The 25,466-nt window shown below is 36.5% G+C and overlaps 1 protein-coding gene across 2 annotated transcripts in view; it reads left to right on the plus strand.

The window, feature by feature from the left end:
• The window catches only part of Nup54 (nucleoporin 54), a 33,648-nt gene extending 10,235 nt beyond the window's left edge, over positions 1 to 23,413 (plus strand). For both annotated transcript variants that reach the window (XM_004647425.2, XM_023707696.1), the window contains exons 4-12: positions 4,139 to 4,365; positions 6,209 to 6,396; positions 7,289 to 7,485; positions 9,660 to 9,714; positions 10,127 to 10,220; positions 13,647 to 13,754; positions 19,511 to 19,630; positions 20,406 to 20,516; positions 22,978 to 23,413. In XM_004647425.2, the coding sequence (XP_004647482.1) occupies positions 4,139 to 4,365; positions 6,209 to 6,396; positions 7,289 to 7,485; positions 9,660 to 9,714; positions 10,127 to 10,220; positions 13,647 to 13,754; positions 19,511 to 19,630; positions 20,406 to 20,516; positions 22,978 to 23,106 (1,229 nt within the window). In that variant the 3' untranslated portion in view covers positions 23,107 to 23,413. The remainder of the gene's footprint in view (positions 1 to 4,138; positions 4,366 to 6,208; positions 6,397 to 7,288; positions 7,486 to 9,659; positions 9,715 to 10,126; positions 10,221 to 13,646; positions 13,755 to 19,510; positions 19,631 to 20,405; positions 20,517 to 22,977) is intronic.
• The last annotated feature ends 2,053 nt before the right edge of the window (positions 23,414 to 25,466 follow it).

Below are 25,466 nucleotides of genomic sequence, written 5' to 3' on the forward strand. Positions count from 1 at the left end.
GAAAATGGAAATATACTTTTTAAAGTTTCTAATACTAGGAGAAGATATCATACGATGTCTTTTAAATATATTGTAAGTCAAAGATATAGTATAACTCTTATAGATTAGAACAAAAATTAAGATTAAGCAATATTCAGAAAATTAAATACTAATTAATTTAAACTTAAATGTTTCAAAACAATTGAACTAAGAAAAAGTTTTCATGATAGCAAAGAAGTACTAAGAGTAGTAAAGCATAAGATAAATACTGGAATGGCAAGTAAATGACCAGCACTTCTAACAGTTTGAGGATAGGATATCGCACAAAGTTCTAGTGTGTTGTGGACACGCATAATGACGGTGACAGTTACTGGTGGCCAGGCGTCACTTGTGGAATTGAGCTACAGCTATTTCTTTGAAAGCCACCCTGTAGACTCAGGTGGAATCATGACCCATAGGGTGGAAGAGAAGTCCATTTGGAGAGTGTGCTGAGCACAAAAGAATAACTGAAAGACTACTATTGTATACCTCTTATTCTCCTGTGTTTAATTGTTTGCCCTATTTGGTGGGTTCTTTCCATTCTCAGTCATGGGGCTGTGATCAATTTGCTCCCTCTCTAGAATATCTTTTAATAGTCTGCGTAGGCTTGGCTTTGTCATCGTGAACTTCTTTAGTTGTTCTTTGTCATGGAAGTATTACACTTCTCTATTATACTTGAGTTTTGCAGGGTATATCAGTCTGGGTTGGAATTTGTTTTCTTGCCAGACTTGATGAACTGTGCTCCATGCTCTTCTTGACTTGATGGTTTATGAAGAGAAATCTGCTGGTATTCTGGTTTGTTTTTTGCAGAACCAGGGATTGAACTCAGGCCCCTGCGCTTGCCAGGGAACTGTTTATTCCACTGAGCCATCGCCCCGGCCCCTCTGCTGTTATTCTGATGGGTTTTCCTTTAAATGTGATCTGTTTCTTTTCTTTAGTGGATTTTAGTATACTGTTCCTGTGCTGAATTTCTGGGATCTTGATTATTATATGTCTGGGTGTGGTTTTCATTGGGTTGATGTTATTTGCAGTTCTCTATGCTTCGGTTAGTGAATGTCAGATTGTTGCCCTATATTTGGGAAGTTTTCTGCTATTACTTCTGCGCATATTCCTTTTATATCGTTTGTATTGACTCCTTCCTTTTCATTAATGCCTATTAGTCTCACATTGTTCAACTTTGCATCGTCTCACAGGTATTGAATTATTTTTTCCTGCATCCTAGTTGTTTTTAAGAGATCTCTTCTTCTTACTTTTTCACTAGCTGCAATGGTGTCTTTAAGGTCAGAAAGTCCATTTTCACTTTCACTCAAACAGTTTTGCCAGCTTTTGATTGAGGTTTTAATTTCCTGTATATCACTTTGAATCTGTTTCATACATTCTATTTCTTTCCTGTATTGCTTATTCAGGGGTTCCATCATTTTTATATTCTGCTCTATTTTTTTTAATCATTGTATTCTTTAGAAGCACTTAGTACTTCTTTGATTATAGTTATCGCTACATTTTTTTAGTCTTCTATACCTTTGTGCAGTTGTTTCTTTACTTCCAATGCTATTATTTCAGAGATCTCAGGTGTGTGATTTCCAGTTTCCTCTATGCTAGTATCTTCTGCATTTGTACTGGGTGAACTCAGGGCCTGAGACTGCATTTTATTCCTTCTCTTTGTCATTTTGTATACTACTGTCTTCTGACCTTTGGTGTAGAGCTTAGAGAGAGTTATTACCTTAGCACCAGGTCCAGATCTATGAAGTTCAGATTCCTCCAGGTGGGTGTTGTTTGGATCTGGCTGCTGTGCTCTACTTCTTTCTGCTGTAGCCGTTGGAGTTGAACCCCTTTTGTCACTCTGGCAAGATGTTCTGCTCCTGAATCAGCTAGGTGGGTCTTGCCTGTAGCCTCTCTGCAGGGAGTTCTGCTGAAGGGTTCCATGCTGGGCCTGTGCTTTGAGTCTATTCAGGATCTGTCGCCGCCCTGGCAATCTCTCTCACACGTGGGGCCTGTGCTCTGGGACTATTCAGGATCCGGCCTGGGTCCTCTCACTCACTAGCTGACATTTGATACTGTTTTTGATGTTTCCCTTGTCATGTTTGTGGTAAATGGGAGCCATTTATACTCTACATTTTTTTTCTTACTCCATCTTTCAGTATTGCTTTTGCCAGTTCTCTTTTTATAGAGATTTTGCATATGCTGGCCATTTCTTGTAGGCCTCAGCTGAAGTTGTAATGAGACAGCCTTCTCTTGAACACTTCTCTGACTTGATTAGTTCCCTTATTTAGTATTCTCACAGCCTTTGTATTTCTCTCAAGAACTTATCACAGTTGCTAATAAATGTTTGATGTGCTCAGTTTGTTTCTTGTCTTTTTGCCACTTTATCCTCTGCATTTAACTCTGTCCTTGATGCTTAGTAGATACTTAGTAAATATTTGTTGCATACCTAGTGAATGAGTATGTATGTGTCTGTTGAGAAATTGAATGATCGAGAAATCTAAAAGAAAAAGCCTTTTCAGGGAGCATGTGTGTTGTGCAGAAGTTTATTTTCTTTGAGCGTACATACGTATAGGGTGCTGAGAAGGTAGGACAGTACAGAAAATCTAATGTGGTAAGGCTTACAAAGTCTTGCAGTCTTACAGAGTCTATTGAATTTTATAATTTGAGTTCATCAGTGGCTTTCCACTTGTGAACTTTGAGTAGACTAGTATGGTTAAAATCTAGGGTCAATCCCTTTTTATAAAAAAGGGATGCAGACTATAAATCAGTATAGATCATAGTTTGTCTCACTGAGGAACATAATTTCATGTACCAGGAATACTTATTTCACATTCTTCCAACTTTGTCCTTTGCACTAGAGAAATTGTAGGCCAGAGACTTGCTCTAAATTATACAGCCCAGCAAAGCTTTAGCCTGGATCCTCACAGCTAGTCTGTTATTTTATTGTATATTTCTTTGTTATATAAGAGTTTATTAATCTGATATATAGTTTATATTTTACAGTTTATATTATAGAAGTATAACACCAGTGCACATTGTTGTTGGGTTTTTGTTTGTGTGTTTTTGTTTTTTTAAAACTCTCAGCTTTACAAATGTCACTTTTCCATGTCTATATATAATACCTTTTCTTTTGGGGTATGGTAGAATGTAAGTCTAATATTATGTATCTGGTGGTATTAATTTTATTGATAGCATCATTAGGAAAGTGAGTTTAATATTGAGGTTTGTCCTACTGGTTTTTGCTTTTTTGTGTGTGGTGGTGGTCATGGTGGTAGCTGTTTTTTAAATTTTGTCTTTGTGTTCTCTTGTTGTTTTAGCTGTAGTTGGAACCTGAGCCAAGGGTCTTCACAGTGAGCTGTATCCCCAGCCCTTTTTTTTATTTTAAGGCAAGTTCTTGCTAAGTTTCCCAGGCTGGGCTCAGATTTACAGCCCTCCTGCCTTGCCTCCCACCATGCCTGAGCTTTTTATTTCTGCTGAAACAGATACCATGTGTCTTATACCATGTGACTTAAGATAACAGAAATTTTAGTTCTAGACATTGTAAATCCAGAATTGAATGTCACTGTGTTAAAATCAAAGTGTTGGCAGGACTAGATTACTTTCGGAGGCACAAAGGGAGAATCTGTTCCCTTATTTTTTCCAGTTCCTAAAGTTTCCATACTTTTTTTTTTTTTTTTTTTTTTAATTTATTTATTTTGTGTGTGTGTGGCCAGCTCAGCCCACCAGGGGGCAGGGCTGGTTGGCATGTGGTGCTGGGGGATTGAACCATGGTCCCTGTGTTTTGCTTAAGCTTAGCATGTTCTAAGTGGGTGCTCCAGACCACTGAGCCATCTCACCAGCCCTATACTTTTTTTTGAATTGTCCTTTCCGCTGTTCAAATCCATCAGCCTAGTATCTGCAAATCTCACTTTGGCTTTGAGCTCTCTTCCATTGTAAAGCACACTTGAGATTACACTGAGCCCGACCCTCATAATCTAGGATAATCTGTCATAAGATGCCTAGTTTTAGTTACTGCTGTAAGATCCCTTTTGCTATATAGCATATGTAGGTTCTATACATTAGGATGTGGACATCTGGGGGGGGGCATATTCTGCCTACCACACCTAAAATCTAAGTTTTTCTGTTTTCTGTTTTATAGCATTAGGTGGTCTCTTCAGTCAACCCACACAAGTTCCTACCCAGTCCAACCAGCTGATAAATACTGCAAGTGCTCTTTCCGCTCCAACACTATTGGGGGACGAGAGAGATGCTATTTTAGCAAAATGGAATCAACTGCAGGCTTTCTGGGGAACAGGAAAAGGATATTTCAACAATAATATTCCACCAGTGGAATTCACACAAGAAAACCCTTTTTGCCGGTTTAAGGTATTATTGTCTTCATTTGAAGAATATATAGGAGAGAACATGACTTTTGTATTAAAAATTACATCAAGAAAGCAGTTGCTTTGTTCTTTAGCACTTTGTGCCTTAAACATGGTACTTTTTTTTAAAATATAAAAATTATAAAATTAAAATAATTTGGTTAAACAACAAAAAGTGGTCATCCTGTTTCATCATTCCAGCAAAAGTGTAGGTTGAGTAATTCATCTGAAATGCCTGGGATCAGAAGTAGTTCATATATAAGACTTTCTCACATTTTGAAATGTTTATATATCTGAGATCTTGGGGATGGGATCTAAGTCTAACAAAATTCATTTATATATTATATGCAGCTTCTACACATACCAAAAGACAGCTTCAAACAGGATTTTTAGTGAACTTGTTTTCATCATATCCTGTCATAAAGTCAGGTGTGGAATTTTCCACTTGGTGACATCATGTTTTGATACTCAGAAACTTTCAGACTTTGGAGCACTTTAGGTTTCAAATTTTTAGGTTAGGGGCAATCAATTTACATATCTTAAATGTGTTAATTGAAATTTTAACATTTATCTCTAGTGATAAGATATGAAGTAGACATGGTATATAAAGTTTAAATATTTGTCTTTTTTAAAAAAGTTGGTGTATAATATACTTAGGTGAGTTTAAGTATTTTTAAAGTTGTATGTAAGTGGTAACAAGGGACTAAAAGCTTGTATCTAAAAGACCATTTTTCAGCAAGGTGCCATATGTAATTTTTTTTTTTAATTGATACAGGAGCTTGCTACACAGTTTGGATTTGTAGTGATCCTCCTGTCTCAGCCTCCCCAGCACTAGAATTACAGGCGTGCACTACCATGCCTGATTTCAGGGCTGGTATGGCACACCCAGGGTTCCAGGGCCAGCATGGCATGTGGTACCAGGGACCAAACTCGAGACCTTGCACTTGCAGGGCAGGTGCTTATGCTGCAGAGCTATTGCTCCAGCCTGTTGTATTTAATATTGTAATAACCTAATCTGATTTACAGTTTTCTGCTACATGAAGCGATAAAATTATTAACTTGATGGTCATTATTATCCTTTAAATTGGGGTAGGAAGATAGCTCAGTAGAATATGCGCTTGCCTGGCTTTAAATCATTTCTTTATCTAAAACTTAAGCAGATTCTTCAAATCAAAGGTGGGGCAGGGGTACAGCTCAGTGGCATAAGTGCCTGCGTGGCAAGTGCAAGGTCCTGAGCTCAATCCCCGCTACCAAAAAAAAAAAAAAAAGACTGGGCATGTGACTCAATGGCAGGACACATCCCTAGCATATGCAAGACTGTGAATTTGAGCCCCAGTATTAAAAATAAAAAGATTCTATTGTCAGATACATGATAAACACATTTGTTCTATGGTGTTTATAGTCATGGGAGCAAGGTGTTGGGTCAGGGTCTCAGTAGATAGCCCAAGCTAGCCTTGAATGTGCAGCATTTCTGCCTCAGCCTCTCAAATGCTGGGATTATAGGAATGCACCACCACACTTGGCTTGGCAGTTGTCTTTATTATGATTTGTTTTAGTGGTTCAGAAAGAGCCAGCAATAATGGATACAGAAATTCTTCAGAAGAAAAAACTTACCTATCTTGAGATAAAATGTTAATTTCACTACATTTTTATGTTATTCTTGCATAATAATAGATTTCCTTTATACATAACTGTGTGATTCATAGAATACAGAATAGTAGGAAGAACTATTGTCTTCATTAGCAGACATTAAATTATTTTTTCTCATATTAATGGCTATTAATATTAACCACTTGACTCTTAAGCTCTGTACATATTTTTGATATTACTTATTTGTCATTTCACAGGCTGTAGGTTATAGTTGTATGCCCAATAATAAAGATGAAGATGGGCTAGTGGTTTTAGTTTTCAACAAAAAAGAAACAGATATTCGAAGTCAGCAACAGCAGTTGGTAGAATCATTACATAAAGTTTTGGGAGGAAACCAGACCCTTGCTGTAAATGTAGAGGGTATTAAAACATTGCCTGATGATCAGTAAGTATACTAAATGTATTGTTTATTTCTTTGTGCCCTGATCCAAAGAGTGTGACCAGCAGTGCTTTTTGTTGCTGAAAGAAATTACCAGAGCAGATTTTTAATTTCTTAAATTAACATTAGAAAACTTTGTTTAAAAGCTTTTTAAAATGTTTGCATTTCTTACTAGATGCTAATAATTTCATTCAGGTTTAGGATCTGAACCATACAGCTTTGTGTAAAGTGAGTACCCGAGAGATGTTAGTGGGAAGTTTTATTAACTAATTCCTATGTTAATTCGTGGAAAAAAGTATAGTTGCTTTGCTTCCCTTGTCTCATGTATAATTTTTAGTTTTAGTGGCAAGACATTTGTTTTAGGACATACAGGGTTAGAGGAGTTGCGATTAGTGAGATGCGATAACTGAGATAGATTTTACTTCTCAGGTTTCAGTTGCAGAGAAGCTCCCCATAGGTTTCATCAGAATCTCCAAGGTACTTCTGCACTCTGGAAAAAGTAGTATTTATATGAGATTCTACAAGTTTTATCTTATTTACCCACCTCATTTTATCATTTAAGTATGTTTATTTTCCAAGACTTAAGAACAAAATTCTCTTGTAAAAATCCATTTCTAAATTTAATTAGCACTCTTGTAAACTCAGCTGTGAAAAATATTAGGAAAGAAGGATAAAATGGAAACAAAGCTTTCTGAACAAGAGAGGATGAAGGGAGGGGAGGGGGATGGGGAAAAAGAGGAATCAAGATACACCATGTGCAGGTACAAATATCCTGTGATGAATTTGATCGTGTGTGTGTAAATTGTACCAATTAATTTTAAAAACTCATATGCTGTGTTGATACCTGCAGCTGTGGGTTATATACTCAATATTGTATAAATTGGTTCTTTTCTTCCAGGACAGAAGTTGTCATTTATGTTGTTGAGCGTTCTCCGAATGGTACTTCACGAAGAGTTCCAGCTACCACACTGTATGCCCATTTTGAACAAGCCAATATAAAAACACAACTGCAGCAACTTGGTGTAACCCTTTCTATGACTAGAACGGAACTTTCTCCTGCACAGATCAAGCAGCTTTTACAGAATCCTCCTGCGGGTGTGTTTCTACAGAGTTAAGAAAATGAGGGCTGGGGAGGATAGCTCAGTGTGGGCTGGGGATAGCTCAGTGGAATAAGTGCTTACCTGGCAAGTACAAGGTCCTGAGTTCGATCCCTGGTACCACCAAGAAAAAAAGAAAAAATAGAAATAATTAAGTATTCCCCCTCTTTTGTAAGGGAATTGGTTATTAGTGTTCATAAAATCAAAACAAGTATATCACATGTTTGCTTATTTAGTAAATATGAATCTGAATACCAGTATTTTCATGTAATTTTTAAAGTTATATGTTTGACATTTTGGAAAACAACTAAAAAAAAATAGACTATAGCCTATTTATAGGTATATTTGTAAAATTAATTTTTCTAGTTTAGATATTTTTAACAAAATATGTATTATTTGTTTGGTACAGGGTCTTGCTATGTAGCTCAAACTTGTAGTAATCCTCCTGTCTCAGCCTCCCCAGCGCTAGGGGAGAACTAGGATTATAGGCGTGTGCCACCACACCTGGTTTCAGGGCCAGCATGACATGCAGTACTAGGATCAAACGTGGGTTTTTGCGCTTGCCAGGCAAGTGAGCTATCTTTCCAGCCCCTAGTTTAATTTTTATTTAACTGAGTATTGAAATAAAACCTGATTTGATCCTTAGCACCACACCTGTAATCCCAGCGCTGGGGAGGCTGAAAACAGGAGGATCACTACAAGTTTGAGGTGCGTAGTGAGACCCTGTACGAAATACATTAAAAAAAAAAAAAAAAAAAACCTGAGTGAGTTCTCATTGTAAAATATTCTAGGGTTATTAACTAGGTTGACCATTACAATTCTTTATCTCCCTTCCCTAGAACTATTAATTTATTATATTCAGTTTCTGTATTATCTGCAATTTGATTTATTTTGGAGACCTCAATCTCACTATATAGCCCAGGCTGTCCCCAAACATTTGGTGATCCTCCTGCCTCATTCTTCTGAACGTTGGGATTATAGGCATGTTCCCCTACATTCCACTTGCCTATGTGTGATTTTAAATGTGAGCGTATGTAATTCTCTTACCTCTTAGCATTACATAGTCAGAAATGATGATGCATGCGGTAGTCCCAGAACCTGGGAGGGTGAGGCACGAAGACTTCCAAGTTTAAGTCCTGCTGGGACAACTTACTCAAAATTCCCTTTCTCAAACTAAAAAGGGATATTGATATACCCGAGTAGGAAGATGCTGGGCTCAATCCTGAATACCCAAAAGCATAAATGAAATCCTATGTAGTATCCTTTAATACCTTATTTTCCTTGACCTCAGTGTTAACTTCTGTGATTCCACTGTTATAAATCAGGCAACAATTAATGTGGAAGTATGTGTTAGAACACATGGGTATATACTTTTTTAGATTGGATTTTTGGTAATGAAATAGTCAACATTATGTTTGATCTGTCTGTTTGATACTGCTTCATTGGACACAGAAACTGTACTGTTTACATTCATAACAAGGAGGCATAGTAGGGTTTTTTTTGTTTGTTTGTTTGGGTTTTTTTGTCATGAGGATAGTACTGAGGACTAAACCCAGGGTCTTGTACATGCTAGGCAGGTACTCTACCACTGAGATCTTTAGACTTTCTCCTCCTCCTTTTGCCACTGATGGTCTTCTTACATTTTACTTTTTGTAGTACTGGGAATTGAACCTACAACCTTTGCACTGTGCTACCTGGCCCTTTTCAATTTGAGACAGGGTCTCAGTGGCTTAGTTGCTCAGACTTGGTTCAAACGTAGTCTTGGGGAGTGCTGAGACTACAGGCATGCACCACCACATCTAGCTTAAAAATATTTATTTTAATTTCCATTTTCCTGATTTCCAGTGACGTTGAACATCTTTCATATATTTGTATTGCTTATGTCACCTATTTCTGTCTTTTGTCCATGCTCTGTAAAATTATTTATCTTCCTTTTAGATTCATAGGCCTTTCTTTATTCTGGACATTCTGTGGGTCATAGTTACTTCCTTTTAATCCTTTTTTTTTTTTTTTTTAGCTTTACCCTACAAAAATTTTTATTTTGATACTGATCATATTTGACACTCATTTTTTACGATCACTTCTGAGTTCTGGAGTCATATTTTAGAACATTTTTCCTATATAAGTAGAAACAAAATAGTTTTGGAAAAATACATTTTTTCTTTGTGGTAGGTGTTGATCCTATTATTTGGGAACAAGCCAAGGTGGATAACCCTGATTCTGAAAAGTAAGTATATCTTCATTTTGTTTTATACATGAACTAAAGTACTACCACGGGAGCCAACAATTGTGCACTGGGCAATTGTAATTCCCAGGGGAATTTTCATTTTCATTGCTCTTTAAAAATATATTTACCATGGTATGGTAGCATAATGGTGAAAAACAGCCAGGGATGAAGAAATTATCCAGAGAGCCAGTCCCCTACTTACATTTCCATTTAAGTAATACAGGTTTTTGAGTGAAGCATGTTTCCTCATTTGTACAATAGGGAGGTTGAATAAAATCTTCTGTAATGTTCTTGATTTCATAGTCATGGATTTAGAAGTTTGATGTAATATTACATGAATGTTATTATGAAAATCTTGTATTTTGTGGTAATGAGCTTACTGTCTGATAACTGACTGCTTCCATTTCTTCAGGTTAATTCCTGTACCCATGGTAGGTTTTAAAGAACTTCTCCGAAGACTGAAGGTTCAAGATCAGATGACTAAACAGCATCAGACCAGATTAGATGTAAGTGATTCATTTCACTGTCTAGCCCAGAGAGTAGGAAAGGGACTGTAGACATTTAATTATTTTTTGCCATGTGTGCTATCTTCTCTTATGTATAACCAATATAAGATAACAGTGATAATCCTATAGATCACCTTTTAATAATAGAGTGCCCAAGATCATATAAATAAATCTTGAGTTGACATATAATATTAATAGTGAATTTAGATTTGCTGGGCTATCTAAATTTAATTAGACTGTTATTTCCATTTCTGGCCAGTTATTGGATGCTCTTATTTATGGGGCCTTATGAAAATGAAGGCTATAATTATGACTATATTTGGTATGTTTGTCATAGTTATATTTGGTATGTTCTACGTTGATGAAGCAAATTTAGATTCTAAAATCTACTTAAAATTTTGTAGATTCTTATAACCAAATACTTAAAGGTTCTTAAAAGTTAACCCTATATTCTCCTATATTGAATTCTAATTTCATTCAGACTTCTGAGTATTAAAGAGATTACCATTTCATGAATCTACTTCATTGTCAACCAGCTCTGTTAATATAATTCATTTTTCCCTGCATTAAATTTATATGTATCTTATTAACAATTTATACACATTTTCTCTGCCATTGTTTTGTGGGTAATAGCTGTGACAGCCTACAAATACTTAAACATCATAATCTCTTTGAGAATTCTCTTTTCTAGTTAAAAACTCCAGCATGGTTTCTCATGTGCATGGTTTCCAGGCCTTTTATGTTAGGCAGGACACACTTAACCTGTCGACATTACGTTTAAATGAACTTTGTACAGTACTATGACTGGAATATGACCAGTGTTCTTAATAGTTAAAAGGAAAACAAGATTTAGCTTGTTAGGTATTTGTCAATATTATTCATGGTTTCAGATAAGATTTTGGTTGATTTTTCTCTATTCTTTCCTGCTTTCGATTTTCTTAATTTCAGGTCTTGTATTTCCTTTGATCTGTTTGCTTTGGGTTTATCTTTCTAATTTTTTAAGATAGCTTATTTATTTGAGACTCTTCTTTTCTAATACAAATGTTTAATGCTATTAATGCTCCTGTAAGCCCTACTTAGCTGAAATCCACCAATTTTGATAATTTTATATTTTATATATCAAGGAAGGATAGCAAAAACACTAATTTCCAATTAAATCGTTTTGACTTCTGAGGGTTTTTCTTTTGACTCACAGATTATTTAAGAGTATGTTTAATCTCCAAGTGTTTCGAGATTTTCCTTGTGCTTGTTGCCAACTTCTAGTGGAATTCTGTTATGATTAGAGAATTGTGTGAGTTCAATTCTTGTTGAGACAGGGTCTTGCTATGTAGTTTAGGCTGGCCTGAAACTCACTTTGTAGCCCAGGCTGGCCTCAAATTTGCAGTGATCCTCCTGCTTCAACTTCCCAAGTGCCTGGGTTACAGATGTGCACGACCATGGCTGGCCTTCAGTTCTTTGAAAAGAAGTTCTGTTTTGGGGTGGAGTTTTCCATTAGTGTTAGTGAGATTCACTTGGTTGTTCTGTTCTTACTTGTTTGGTTTTGTATTGATTTTTCTGCCTGCCAGTTCAGTTGTTTATGTTTGTCTTTTTTTTTCTTTCAGTTCTGTCAGTTTTTGTTGTATGTATCTTGATATACTTATCTAGAATTACATTTTCTTTTTTTAATCATTTGTTTATTTATTTATGTATTTATTTGGTATTGGGTCTTGCTATGCAGTTAGGACTTGTAGTGATCCTCCTGTTCTCAGCCTCTCCAGTGCTGGGATTAAGGCGTGTCCCACCGCGCCCTTTGTTTTTTAGAACCCAGGTTCTTGCATTTGCCAGGCAGGTGTTTAGATTGCTGAGCTAGAATTGCATTTTCTTGGCAGATTTGCCTTGTATTATATAATGTTCCTCTTTTTTTTTTCTTTTACACATTTTTATTGAGACTTAACTCACATATCATACAATCTACCCATATAAAGTATGTGATCCAGTGAGTATCGTGGCACATCTGTTGTAATCCCACTATATATGAGGCAGAGGTAGGATGGTCAGAATAAGCCCAGCCTATGCTACATACCAAGACCCTGTCTCAAAAACAAATAGCAAATACTAAATATATGATCCAGTGATTCTTAGTTTCTTCGAAGAGCTGTGCAACCACCATAATCGATTTTAGAACAATTTAAAACTCCATAGCCATTAGTAGTCATTAGACTCTACTATACTTTCTAGTATAGTAGGTTTAAGGTTAATTGCAAAGCCTAAGCTTATCATCATATTAACATTTTATTCAGGAATGGTTGGTGTTGTATTCTGTATTACTTACGATTCTTATTTCTACAGTGTGTTATTTTTACTGTACATTGCTTCATATATCTTGAAACACCAAAGAATTCTCTGAATGGTACTTTTTAATTGTTAAATGAATAAGGGAAGAAATACAAATGCAAAATTAAAAGAAAGCAATATATATATATATATATATATTTATTTATTTTTGACATTTCAATTTTTTTTTTCTTAAAAAAGAGTGAATTGTGTACAGGGGGGTTAAATGCTTTATAGACAAGAAAAAAACCACGCTAGAACCAACTTATTCATCATCCTCTTCATCCTCATCCTCTTCATCATCTTCTTCCTCCTCTTCCTCCTCATCTTCCTCATCCTCTTCTTCCTGCTTTTTTTTTTTTTTGCTTTTTTCAAGCCTTGACGACTCCCTTTTTTGCTGCATCAGGTTTTCCTTTAGCCCAGTAGGCAGTGATGTCCTTTTCATACTTCTTTAGGTTAGCAGCCTTCTTCTCATATGGCTGCTGGTCATCTGCTGCAGTATTTTTCCACATTTCTTCTCTAAGTTTCTTTGTGACATCACCAATGGAGAGGCCAGGATGTTCTTTGATTTTTGGGTGATACTCAGAACAGAACAAGAAGGTTGTAGGAGGCCTCTTGGGTACATTTGGATCCTTGAACTTTTTTGTTTCTCTTTAGGAGGAATATAAGTTTTTGTTTCTCTTTCATAACGAGCCTTGTCCATTTTTGCCATATCTTCAAATTTTCCTTTTTCTTTAGCAAACATGGTCTTCCACCTCTCTGAGCACTTCTTAGAAAACTCTGAGAAGTTAACAGAAGCATGTGGGTGCTTCTTGTGCTCCTCTCGGCAAGTTTGCACAAAGAACGCATATGATGACAGCTTGCCTCTTGACTTCTTAGGATCCCGTTTGCTCATGTTTACTTGTTTCCTCAGCAAGGTACAGAGTTGCCCAGTGTCCGTCCGGCTGTCACTTGCCCTGGCACTGTCTCTATGGAGCTCAGTAGCAGTTTATATTTTGAGAAATGACTTCTAAGTTTATCTCAGAATTAGACTTTGCTATATGTGTAATTTAGGTGTACCTGATAAGTAATTGTGGTATCCAAATTTGACTTATCCTAACTTTTTAAAAACAGATCATATCTGAAGATATTAGTGAACTACAAAAGAATCAGACTACAAGTATGGCCAAAATTGCACAATACAAGAGGAAACTCATGGATCTTTCCCATAGAACTTTACAGGTAGTAATGAGATTTTTTTCCCTCTAAATGTTTGTAAGGTATGTGTGAAATATGTGTTAAATAGGTTTTTGTAATATCAGAAAAACTCATTCTGAAATGGAAAGCATCAAACTTTCTCACTGAAACCTTTAAGTTGGAGGAGAGTTCATATAGGTTGGGTGAAGAGAAGATACCTGAAAGTTTGCATCTTACAGAGGTGAAAATAGTGAAGAAATAAAGGGGGGCCAGGGAGATGGCTCAGTAGAATAAGCACTTGCCTGGAAAGTGCAAGGTCCTGAGTTCAATCCCCGGTACCACCAAAAAAAAAAAGGGCAATTTTTTGGGCCCGGGGAGATGGCTCAGTGGAATAAGCGCTTCCCTGGCAAGCTCAAGGGCCTGAGTTCAATCCCCAGTTCCGCCAAAAAAAAAAAAAAAGAAATAAAGGATCTTTAGAGAAAAGCACATATGAGATCACTAATACTTTCATAAAATAGAAAACATGTTTGGGTGCCAATATCTTAAGGGAGTGTGACCATCAGTGGTTGAAAAACAGCAGTTTCCAAGTTAATGAAGGAAATAGAATAAGTGGCAACAAAACTGAAATTATTAACTATCATGAAAGCAGAAATATTACATTTTTTAGGGCTGGCCAAATAGCTCAGCGGATTAAAGTGCCTGCTTAGGCAGACTCAAGGGCCAGGAGTTCAATCCCCTGGCCTGTCTTGCTGGCCCCGCCCCAAGGCACTCTGAGACAGCAATGGAGACTGGGCGTGGTGGTGCACACCTGTAATCCCAGCACTTGGGAGACTATAAGCAGGAAGATCACTACAAATCCAATCTGCACAGTGAGACCCATCCTAAATACAAAAAAAAAAAAAGAAATATTACATTTTATAACAAATGTAACACAGCAAAAGATGTATTCAGAAAACTATATAGGCTTAAAAAGCCCTTAGTTTTAAAAATGAAATGAAAAAAGAAACTCACAGTAAATTCAAAAAACCATGTTGCCATAACCTAGAAGAAACCAACTAAGAAAAAAAGTAGCAGTAAAATAAAAATTTAAAAATGGGGGCCAGAGAATCAGCAGCATATCACCTGCTAGGCAAGCATGAGGTTGTGAGTTTGGTTTATTTTTTCAGTACAAAAAAAAAGTAAAATCAGTAAGACATTCAAAAAATTAGAATTACAAAGCTATTTCTTTGAAGAGATGGTCAAAGTGGTTGACTACCTTCTGAATCTAAAGGGAAAGAAATATATATGTAAAGTTAATGAGAAAAGAAACTTTATCACTGATACATGAAACAGTGAGAAAATCAGGGTCCATAAAATTGGAGGAAGATACCAAGGCCAGATAGTTTCTTTGCTGAATTTTGTCTTGTTGATGAACTAATTCCAAATTATTCCTGACAGTTGAGAAAAAGTATAGATGACTCTCTTACATTTCTTAATAGTTTTGATAATATAACATATTGTTTACCTCACCAATTTAAAGGATATAGTCCAATATATGTTTTTTAACACATTCCGCAGCTATCACCATAATCAGTTCTATCGTTTTTTGTTTTTTGGTTTGTTTTTTAGGGGTTTTTTTTTTTTTTGTATTTTAGGGAACGGTCTACAGGGTGTTCAGAGTCTCACTACTAGATCAGACTCATAGTGATCTACCTGTTTACAGCCTCCCAAGAGCTGGGATTACATGCATGCAACACTACACCCAGTCTCAATTACCATCTCTGGCATGACCCAGGGTGGGGTGGCATAGCAGGCCTAGGGATTGAATCCCCAACCCTTGCACCTGCTTGCAGGTTAATCTACTTAGCTATTTGGCCAGCCCACCATGATCAATTTTAGAACACTTTCATCACTATAAAAACAAATTCCCTACTGATTGGTAGCCACTCCTTCATTTTACCCTAAATGTACCAGCTCTAGATAACAACTTTCTGTTTATAGATTTGTCTTTTTTGGGCATTTCCTATCAATGGAATCATACCAACTTCTTTGTAATATAATGTTTTCAAAAGTCAACCATATTGTAGCATGTAACAGTACTTCTATTCCTTTTTATTGCTGAATTTCATCATATGAATATCCCCATTTATATTTCTTTATTGATCAACTGATGAACATTTTGGCTTCATTTTTGTTTTTTGCTATTATGAAAAATATAGCTATTAGTATAGTATTCCACTCATGCTTCTATTTCTTAAGTGTAAACCTAAAAGTGGGATTGCTGGATCTCATGGCTGTTCTGCAAAGCCCTTCTACCAGTTCGTAGCTGGTTTTTTTAAACCATCTCAAATAAGAAATCTATAGTTGTATCTATATATGTACATATATTTATCCATATGGACATATCTACATATGAGTATGTATTGCTATATCTATATATCTGTATATGTGTGGATATGTTTATGTCTATATATCTGTGTGTATCTATCTATATGTATCTGTCTTTTAGGTGGTTTTGAAATACATTCCTAGGCAAATCCTTCTCTCCCCGCCCTTTTTTTTTTTTGAGATAGTGTCTCATCAAGTCGCTAAGTTGCCCAGGCTGGGCTCAGTTTGTGATCATTCTGCCTTACCCTTCCAGTGTGCCTGCACTGGATACACCTAATTTAAAAATGTAGATTGTCAGGCATAGTGCCATACACCTGTGTTCCTGCACTCTGGGGGTGGGGGGTGGCTGAGGCAGGAAGCTCACCCTGGGACAACATAGCATAATCCTGACTCAAAAATTTAAAGGAAAGGGCTGGGAATGTAGCCCAATGTAAAGTCCCGGGGTCAATCCCCAGTAGTGAAAGGAGAAAAGGAAAAAAAAAAAAAAAAAAAGCAAATTATACTAAATTTAAAAAGCCTGATTTATAGGCTCTATAGTGTATGAGTCCCACTATATGGCATTATGGGTAAGTTAGTTCCAGCGCCCAAGAATAGGAGAGAGACAAGAGGTAATTTGATTGGTAATGAAAATATTCCATATCTTTTTGGAGGATATGGAGGGACAGTGTTGAGAATCACCCCAGGGCCTTACATATACCAGCTATGAACTCTGCCAGGGAACTATAATCCACCCCACTTCTCTTTCTTAATGTGGTCCTGGGGATTGAATCCTGGGACTCAGTATTTTCAACCTCTTGTGATCAAATGAATGCTGAATTGAGATAGGATGGGTCATAAAGGTACTTGGAGCAGAATAAGAGAATCTGTAAACAGATATAAGTGGATTTGGACTGATGTGACAAAGGTGATATTTCAATTCAACAAGCCATCCTATAGTAACTGACTTTCCAACCAAAAGAAACAAAATTAGACCACTGCATATTATATCCAAAGAAAGAGATTTAATTCTAAAAACTTATGAGGCTGCATGTATAAGCAAGGAATTGGGAGACACTTGGCCAGAAAAACAGAAACCATAGAACAAAATTGACTATGTAAGAATTATAAAATTTTGCCAGGCATAGTGTAATTCCAGCTGCTTGGGAAGTAAAGACAAGAGGATCACAAGTTCAAGGCCAGCCTGGACAACAGACTCTCTCAATTTTTTTCCAAAAAAGAACAGAGTGTATAGTTCAATCCTAGTAAAAGAAGAAAGAAAATTATACAACAGAAGATACAGAAGCTACCACTGGGTACCTTGGTGCACACCTGTAATCCCAGCTACTCAGGAGTCTGAGACAGGGAGATTACCAGTTTGAGACTAGCTTGGGCAACCTACTGAGACCTTGTGTCAAAGAAAAAAAAAATTAAAAATGGACTTGGGATATAGTTGTAGCGGGGGAATGCTTGCCTACCAAGCACAAGGCCCTGGTTTCAACCCCTAGTACCACAAAGGGATAAAAAAACATGATGCCAGAAGGCACATGTGAGTAATCATGAACTCAAAAAGGAAAATGTGAAAACAGCACTGATATTAGCTGTAGCTTTTTTTTTTTTTTTTTTTTTTTTTTCATACAGGAAATCACATCAAATTTAAGACCTTGTGCTTGCCAGGCAGGTTAGCTATAGTTTTTTTGTTTTGTTTTGTTTTTTGTTTTTTGTTTTTTTTTTTTTTAGCTATAGTTTTAATGTACATATTCTACAAAGAAATTTTATGTCAAGACAAGAAAACAATTGCAGTACAGGCAAAAACAACATGTAGGAGCAGTTTATAGATGAGCAGATACAAAATATTTGGAATCAGAAGTTTACAAATTAAAAAATTGGGCCAGATGTGGTGTGCATGCCTGTAACCCAGCATTTAGGAGGCTGAGGCAATTGTTTCAAGTGAGACCAGCCAGAGCTACAAAGTGAATTCAAGGCCAGCCTGAACTAGATAGTGAGACCCTGTCTCAAAAAAGAACAACAAAAAGTTAGGATCTTTTTAGAAAGCAGCAGCTTCTGTTAGAAATGAAAACGTACATACTTAATCATAGCAATTTCATTCTTAAGGATCTATACCAGCAATCTGAGTTCTGTATACAAAATGTTTATCCTAGCATTATTCATAAAAGAAAGTTTTTTTTTTTTTTTTTTTTTTTAATGTATCTACTACAGGGTCTACAAGGTCTCACTACACAGATTAGAGTCGTAGTGATCCTCCTGTTTTTAGCCCCTCAAGCATGCACCGGGGGTAGGGCCGGCACTGCACCCTGGGGATCGAGCCCTGGTCCCTTAGTACACTGAGCTATCTGGCTGGCCCTTGTAAAACAAAATCTTGTATGCCCAACAAGATAATAAATATTGAATAGACTAGTCATTAATGTATGGAAAAAGTATTGATAAAATAACAAGTTATACCTCTAAAGATTTCATTTCGTTAATTATGTATATAATATCCCTCTTGAAAAAAATTAATGACTAGAAAGCAACTTAGCAAGACTGTTTTAAAATAAAAGTCTGGGCATGGAGCTCAGTGTAAAGGTGCTGGGTTCAGTTCTCAAAACCAAGAAAAAAAGTAGGCTGCTTTTGTAATCTGAAGAAAAAGTCCAAGAAAAATGAATTTAAGCTTAAATATTAGAGATTTGTGTTTTTACATAAACAATTCTGAAAGATTACAAGTATCTAAAACTAGTATAATGTTGCCCCCTTTTTTGTAGTTTTTAAGCCAAAATGAATATTTTTAAAACAGTTGTCCTCATCTCAGTACTAATGCTCAGTACTCTTCTCAACACTGCTACTCCAATTGTTGAATGTACTTATGTGATGCTTCTGCTCAATTAAAATAGATAGAAGGGCTGGAGAGATGGCTCACTAGAATAAGCGTTTGCCTGGCAAGCGCAAGGGCCTGAGTTCAACCCCCAGTTCTGCACCCCTCCCCCCCCAAAAAATAGAGCAGTGCATCCGTGTTTGTAATCCCAGCATTCAGGAGGCAGAGGCAGGAGGATCACTGAATTTGAGGCCAGTCTGGACTACATTGTAAGTTCAAGGCTACCTGAACTGCATAGCAAGACCCTGTCAAAAAAAAAATAGAAACATAATTTAGATCACATTGTTAAGCCCTACACTGTGGCACCTTGGATCATGAGCACTTGTGTTTGTAAATAATTTGGTTCACAAACAGAGTGTATGGCAGAATTTTTGTTTTCAAACTGTGTTGGGTGACAACCACAGCCATCTTCCCCACACAACCATAATGTGGCCATTGTTTCCAAAATCTTAGAGCAAATTAAGTTTGTGGACTTACCACTGTATAGTGTTAGTTTCCAGTTGATTTCTCCCAACAACTAATTGTAATAAAATAACTTGCATAAAAGAGTTCATTCTATTAGTATTTATGGACTTTCTTTGTGTAGGTCCTAATCAAACAAGAAATTCAAAGGAAGAGTGGTTATGCCATCCAAGCTGATGAAGAGCAGCTGAGGGTTCAACTAGATACAATTCAGTCTGAACTAAATGCACCTACTCAATTCAAGGTAAGGATTTCTGGGCAACCCATTCCTGTAACCTCCTCTCTCAGGAGCAATCCTAATTCTCCATTCCTATTCTCCAGTAATTTTTGCTACTCTTAACCTTTAAAAAAAAAAAAAAAAAGTGAAGCGCTTCTAAGACCATATAGCTAGAATTTATTTCAGGTGTATCTGCAGAAAATGACAAGTCTTCAAACAGGAATTTGTACAGCTGTGCTTATTTGTTTTTTTTTTTTTTTTTTTTTTTTTTTTTTTTTTTTTTTTTTTTTTTTTTTGGCGGAACCGGAGATTGAACTCAGATCCTTGAACCATCTCCCCAGCCCCCTTATTTGGTTTTTTAAAACTTACTTTCTGAAATAAACTCTTGGTCATTCTTTTGGCTAGTGTTGGTGTTCCAAATGGTACATATAGAGACAGTTGGATATTTTTTGTCTTTGTTATTTTGAGACAGGGTTTGCTATGTAGTTCAGACTAGCCCTGAACTCCACATGTAGCCAAGGCTGACCTCAAGCTTAAAGTGATCCTCATGCCTGGGCTTCCTAAAATGCTGAGATTACAAGTGTGTGCCACCACTCCTACTGGAAATTTGTAATTAATATTTTGAAGCCAAAAGAAAGCATTCTTTGTCAGAAGTGGTACTTTTGTGTTTGGTAGGTTATTGGGGGGGCCTATCAGGGATTGAACTCAGGACCTTGTGCTTGTCAGACAGGCACTTATGCAGCTGAGCTATCTCCCCAGCCCAAGTACTGTTGTTAATAGTTATATTTTGACTCATTTTCAGGGCCGACTAAATGAGCTGATGTCCCAAATCAGGATGCAGAATCATTTTGGAGCAGTCAGATCTGAAGAAAGATACTACATAGATGCAGATCTGTTACGAGAAATCAAGCAGGTAAGTGTTGTACAAAAACATACTTTTTGAACGTGTGAGCTTACCACCTCACATTCATTAGGACAGCTGTTATCCAGAAAATAAAATGTTGGTGAGAATGTGAAGAGTTGCAACTTTAATGAGCTGTTGAGGATAAGGTAATTCCTTTAAAATTTAAAAATGGGCTGGGTGTGGTGGTACACCCAGTGTAAAAACTAACAAGTGCTTGCAGGGTCTAATAGCCCAGGGCCGTAGCCCTGGGTTCAGTTTCCAATTCCACCAAATACATACATGCAAAGTAGAGTGAATTAAAAATAGGATTACCACTTCTGGCTGTCTGAGCAAAGAAATTGAAAGGGAGTTTGGACAAATATATATATGAAAGGGAAATTCTGGCACACATTACAACATGGATAGACCTTGAATATGTTATGCTAAGTAAAATAAACTAGTCAGAAAAGGATAGAATGTGATTATAATTATGTCAGGTACCAAAAGTATTCCAATTAAAAGAGAATGAAGGGGCCGGGGAGATGGCTCAGTGGAATAAGCGCTTCCCTGACAAGCGTGAGGGCCTGAGTTCAATCCCCGGTTCTGCCAAAAAAAAAAAAAAAGAGAGAGAATGAGAATGTCTTTGTACTTAACACCCCTGAACTATACACTTAAAAATGGTTTAGAAAGTAATTTGTTTGCAGAACTGGGGATTCAACTCAGGCCCTTGTGCTTGCCAGGGAAGCGCTTATTCTACTGAGCCATCTCCCTGGCCCCTTCTTTTTTTTTTTTTTTTTTTGGCGGTACCAGGGATCGAACTCAGGACCTTGCACTTGCCAGGCAGGTGCTTATGCCACTAAGCTATATCCCTGGCCCCCAGAAGGTTTGTTTAGATGGCTATAATTTTAGGTTATGCTTACTTTACCACAATTTTAAGAAGTGAATCATTTCTACCATCATTCTCCCACCTAGAGTTACAGGTAACAGCAGCAATAGGAAGATCATTAAGAATCCCAAAGCTCTGCTTATTCCAGATCTACTTAACCTGCATTTCATCAGCATCATACAGTTATCTATGTGGGGCTGGTGAGATAGCTCAGTGGACTAAAGTATCTGCTTAGGCAAGCACAGGGACCAAAATTCCATCCCCGGCACCATGTGCCATGCCAGCCCCACCCCTAGGGCAGGCTGAGCCCAGAGTCCCAGTGTGGTGGCACATGCCTATAATCTCAGCGTTGGGGAGGCTAAAAGCAGGACGATCACTATGAGTCCAAGCTGTGTAGTGAGACCCTGCAACAACCAAATCCATTTAAAAAAAGAAAAAAGAATAAAGTTACCTATGTGCATGTTAATTTGGGAAACAACTGCCCTGAATCATGCCTTCCTAACCTATTAAATGTACTGTGCTATTACTGATTCCCTTAGCTCTAAGGGGATCTGGTAGAGGCGGAGGTAACCAGAGCCTCCAATCAGCTGTGCAGGATTCATTTTGTATGAAGAAAATTTGCAAAGTGCTTTATAGCTTGTTTTCATTAATATAAATACAGATTGGCTTCACGTAAGTTGTCTGGCCACTGTTTTAAAGAAATATGTCACAAGACGATAAGCCTTATGGTACGTATTTGGTAGGACTGTTAGCCTGGCCCTGAGAATTTTGTTTAGATGGCTATAATTGTTACACGAATCTAATGTTGTATACATTAGAATGGGTATTACTAAAAACTAGCTTGACTTCTAAATTCACAGCAGTACATTAAGTAGGTGGCAGCAAAATTAACTGAGGCAGAAGATTCTAACACATAATCTAGAACCATACTAAATAGCTTATATATGTTAATATATAAACACCTTGTGTGTGGTATTGGGAGTTTGGATACAGCTTGTGCATACTATGCAGGTAGTCAACATTGAGGTAACGCACCCAGCCTTGCCATCTACTTTTTTAAAATGAGGAAAAGCAGTATCCTGTGTTGGTGTTGATTCATGGCTTATCATCTGTTTTATGATCTTTATGACCTTGGACAGATTACTTAATTTCTTTAAAGTAGAAATGATACTAGTACCCCAAAACATGGGGAAAAGAATTTTAAATGAATTAAACAATACCAGTAAAGGTATTGTTTCCAGCAGTGGAAAAAACTCCTAAAAATGTTACCAACTGTAAGAATCTTTACCACTGCATAACAAACATGCATCACAGGACACAAAACTGTTTTCAAATACTTACGGATCTTTGAGTTTTCATATATGTTTATCACAGGTTGATATAAGGAAACAGCTATGCAGAAGCATTTAAGATACTGTTCATTAATATTTGATTTTCTTGTGCTTTGAATTACGTCTTTTTTACTTTTGTTCACATAAAGTGTTATTAGCCAAAGATGTGTAGTATAAATGTTTACATATGTATTATTACTAAAAATGTTTGCTGTGAGTAGCTTGCTGTTTAATAGAGTAATATATTAATATGTTCTATTTTCTTTCATTCTAGCATTTAAAACAACAACAGGAAGGCCTTAGCCACTTGATTAGCATTATAAAAGATGACCTAGAAGATATAAAGTTGGTAGAACATGGGTTGAATGAAACTATCCACGTCAGAGGTAGTGTCTTTAGTTGACAGTTCACAAACTTGTGTTAGAGGTTTGTGAAATGCTTCCTCCTACTGCTTTAGGCCTTCCTTAAGAATGAATCTGACCACTTGGCGAAAAAAAAAATAAAGAAAATAACACTCTTCTGGCTTGGATTTTTAAGGAGATTACCAACAATTTACTCTTCACTAAATCTGAAATAAACTAGTCACCTCACATTTCTTCAAAAATAACCTTCAAAAAATTTACATCTAAAAAGCTGTATATACTTTAAAAGGACAAAAGAACATAATTAACATTTTTACAGCAGCATTTTCTTAAGCATCACAGTAATTATTAATCTCTGTTCTTTTTATGGCAAGTAAATACAAAATGTGTTCTTTGCATATAACTATAATTACTTGGCTGTTGAAGATTTGAGATTCAGAGTGTAAATGGACATCAGTTTTTATATACGTGAATTTAAGTTGGGAGGAGTAAAGAAAATCCAAAAGTATTTAATGATTAATGTGGTTTTCTTTTTGTTCTATAAGATGTGAAAATATATTTTTTTTATTATTTGGAGTTTATAGAATACATCTAAGCAATTAGGATAACAGAATGACTGGTTTTGCCACTTTGTTTTTTAAACCTTTATTTCTAAAAATGAAAACGTTTAAATAAATTCTTAATTTGTAATTTCATATAATTTTATCTGGTGTGTTCTTTATTTGACTTTTAGGGATTTATGTCTACATAAGTACTAAATTCATAATCAAAATCTAGGAGTTTTAGTTTTCCTTAAATCTGATTTTTACTCTTACGGACTTCTGTCAGTTCTGTTATATTCTCACTAGGGTGTGGCAAATAAAAATATTTAGGGTAAACAAATTCCATAATACATCATTAGTATTTGAATATACAGAGAACCTAAGTTGGACATTATAATGTAAATAGTGACTCTTTTAACAACTATCATTTTAAATAATACTTCTGACTACAGGCTATATATTTGGGCTGCATCTTGTTGGTCCCTTTTTTGGTTTTGTTTCAGATAGGACCTGCATATGTGCAGTCTTGATGTTGGAATCTTCCTGCCTCAGCTTCTGGGTTTACAAGTGTACATCACCACACCCAGCTTGATGGCCCTTTCATTTAATGTTTTGGCTTGTACTGAGAGGTTTTACAAGAAATAGGTCCCATGAATCTTGCTATTGTATTTACTATGAGGATAGTGAGAAATATCATATACATGTATCCAGAATCCATCCTCTGACAATCCACTAACATATTCTGTCCTCATTTCTGCAAAGTGCAATAGGTGCAATTGTGAGACTGAGAACTTCTGTTTTTTTTTACCTAACTTATCTATTTTGCAGCCACTTTTACTAAGTTTGTGGCATATAAATCCATACCACCCTGCTTCAGCATTCTTTCCAATCATTGTTGGAATACAGCAGTTGGGAATTTTTTTTTTTTTTAATTTATGTATGTGATACAGGATCTCTGTATTTTTGGGCAGCTTGGCGGGTAGGGCTGCCATGGTATGTGATACCAAGGATCAAACCCAGGTCCTTGTGCTTGCCAATAAGGTGCTTAAACCACTGAGCTGAGCTATCTCTCTGGCCCATCAGTGGGGAATTTCTTTCTTTCTTTTTTTTTTTTTTTTTTTTTGGTGGAACTGGGGATTGAACTCAGGCCCTTGCGCTTGCTAGGGCAAGTGCATATTCTACTGAGCCATCTCCCTGGCCCCGCAGTTGGGAATTTCTTTGCTGGTCCTACTTTCTACTTGGCTTAGAAGACAGATACATCTGTTATTCTCATCCATGTAGCGAGGTGTGGAAGGGAGTCACTCTCTCTGCCATACTCTAAAAAGGAATGTTCATTACTGAGCTATATAATTTAGTGTGTGGATCAGTGATAATGCATATCATGCTTCTTTAGCTTTTCATTTTCCATGTTCTGATAATACTAGGTTCTTAGTGGCACAGATAAGTATGCCTGGCTGGCGCTCAGAGTCAGATTGCTTTTTGATTTTTGAGACAGTCTTGCTATTTTAGTTCAGGCTGGCCTTGAATTCTTTTTTTTTTTTTTGCCACATTTTTTCTGGTGTCCATTGAAGGAAATAGAAAGGACAAGATCAAAATACAAAATTATAAAGTTCATATTTGACATTCACAAAGTTAAAATTTCCAGATAACACATGAAGCACTTTTAAGTCCTACATTTCCACCACTTTTCAAGCTTCAAGGAACACTGTGATTTTTTTTTTTTCAAAGTTTTATTGACAAAGAGATAGCAATGAGACAGTTTCAAATCAAATCGGAAGGACAGTCTCAACAAATAATACACTGCATATATTCTTCTTAGTGGTTAATTGCTGTACAAGATGCGGACTTGTGATCCTATT

Source organism: Octodon degus, unplaced genomic scaffold (assembly GCF_000260255.1).
Source record: "Octodon degus isolate 3935 unplaced genomic scaffold, OctDeg1.0 scaffold00305, whole genome shotgun sequence".
Lineage (NCBI taxonomy): Eukaryota > Metazoa > Chordata > Mammalia > Rodentia > Octodontidae > Octodon > Octodon degus.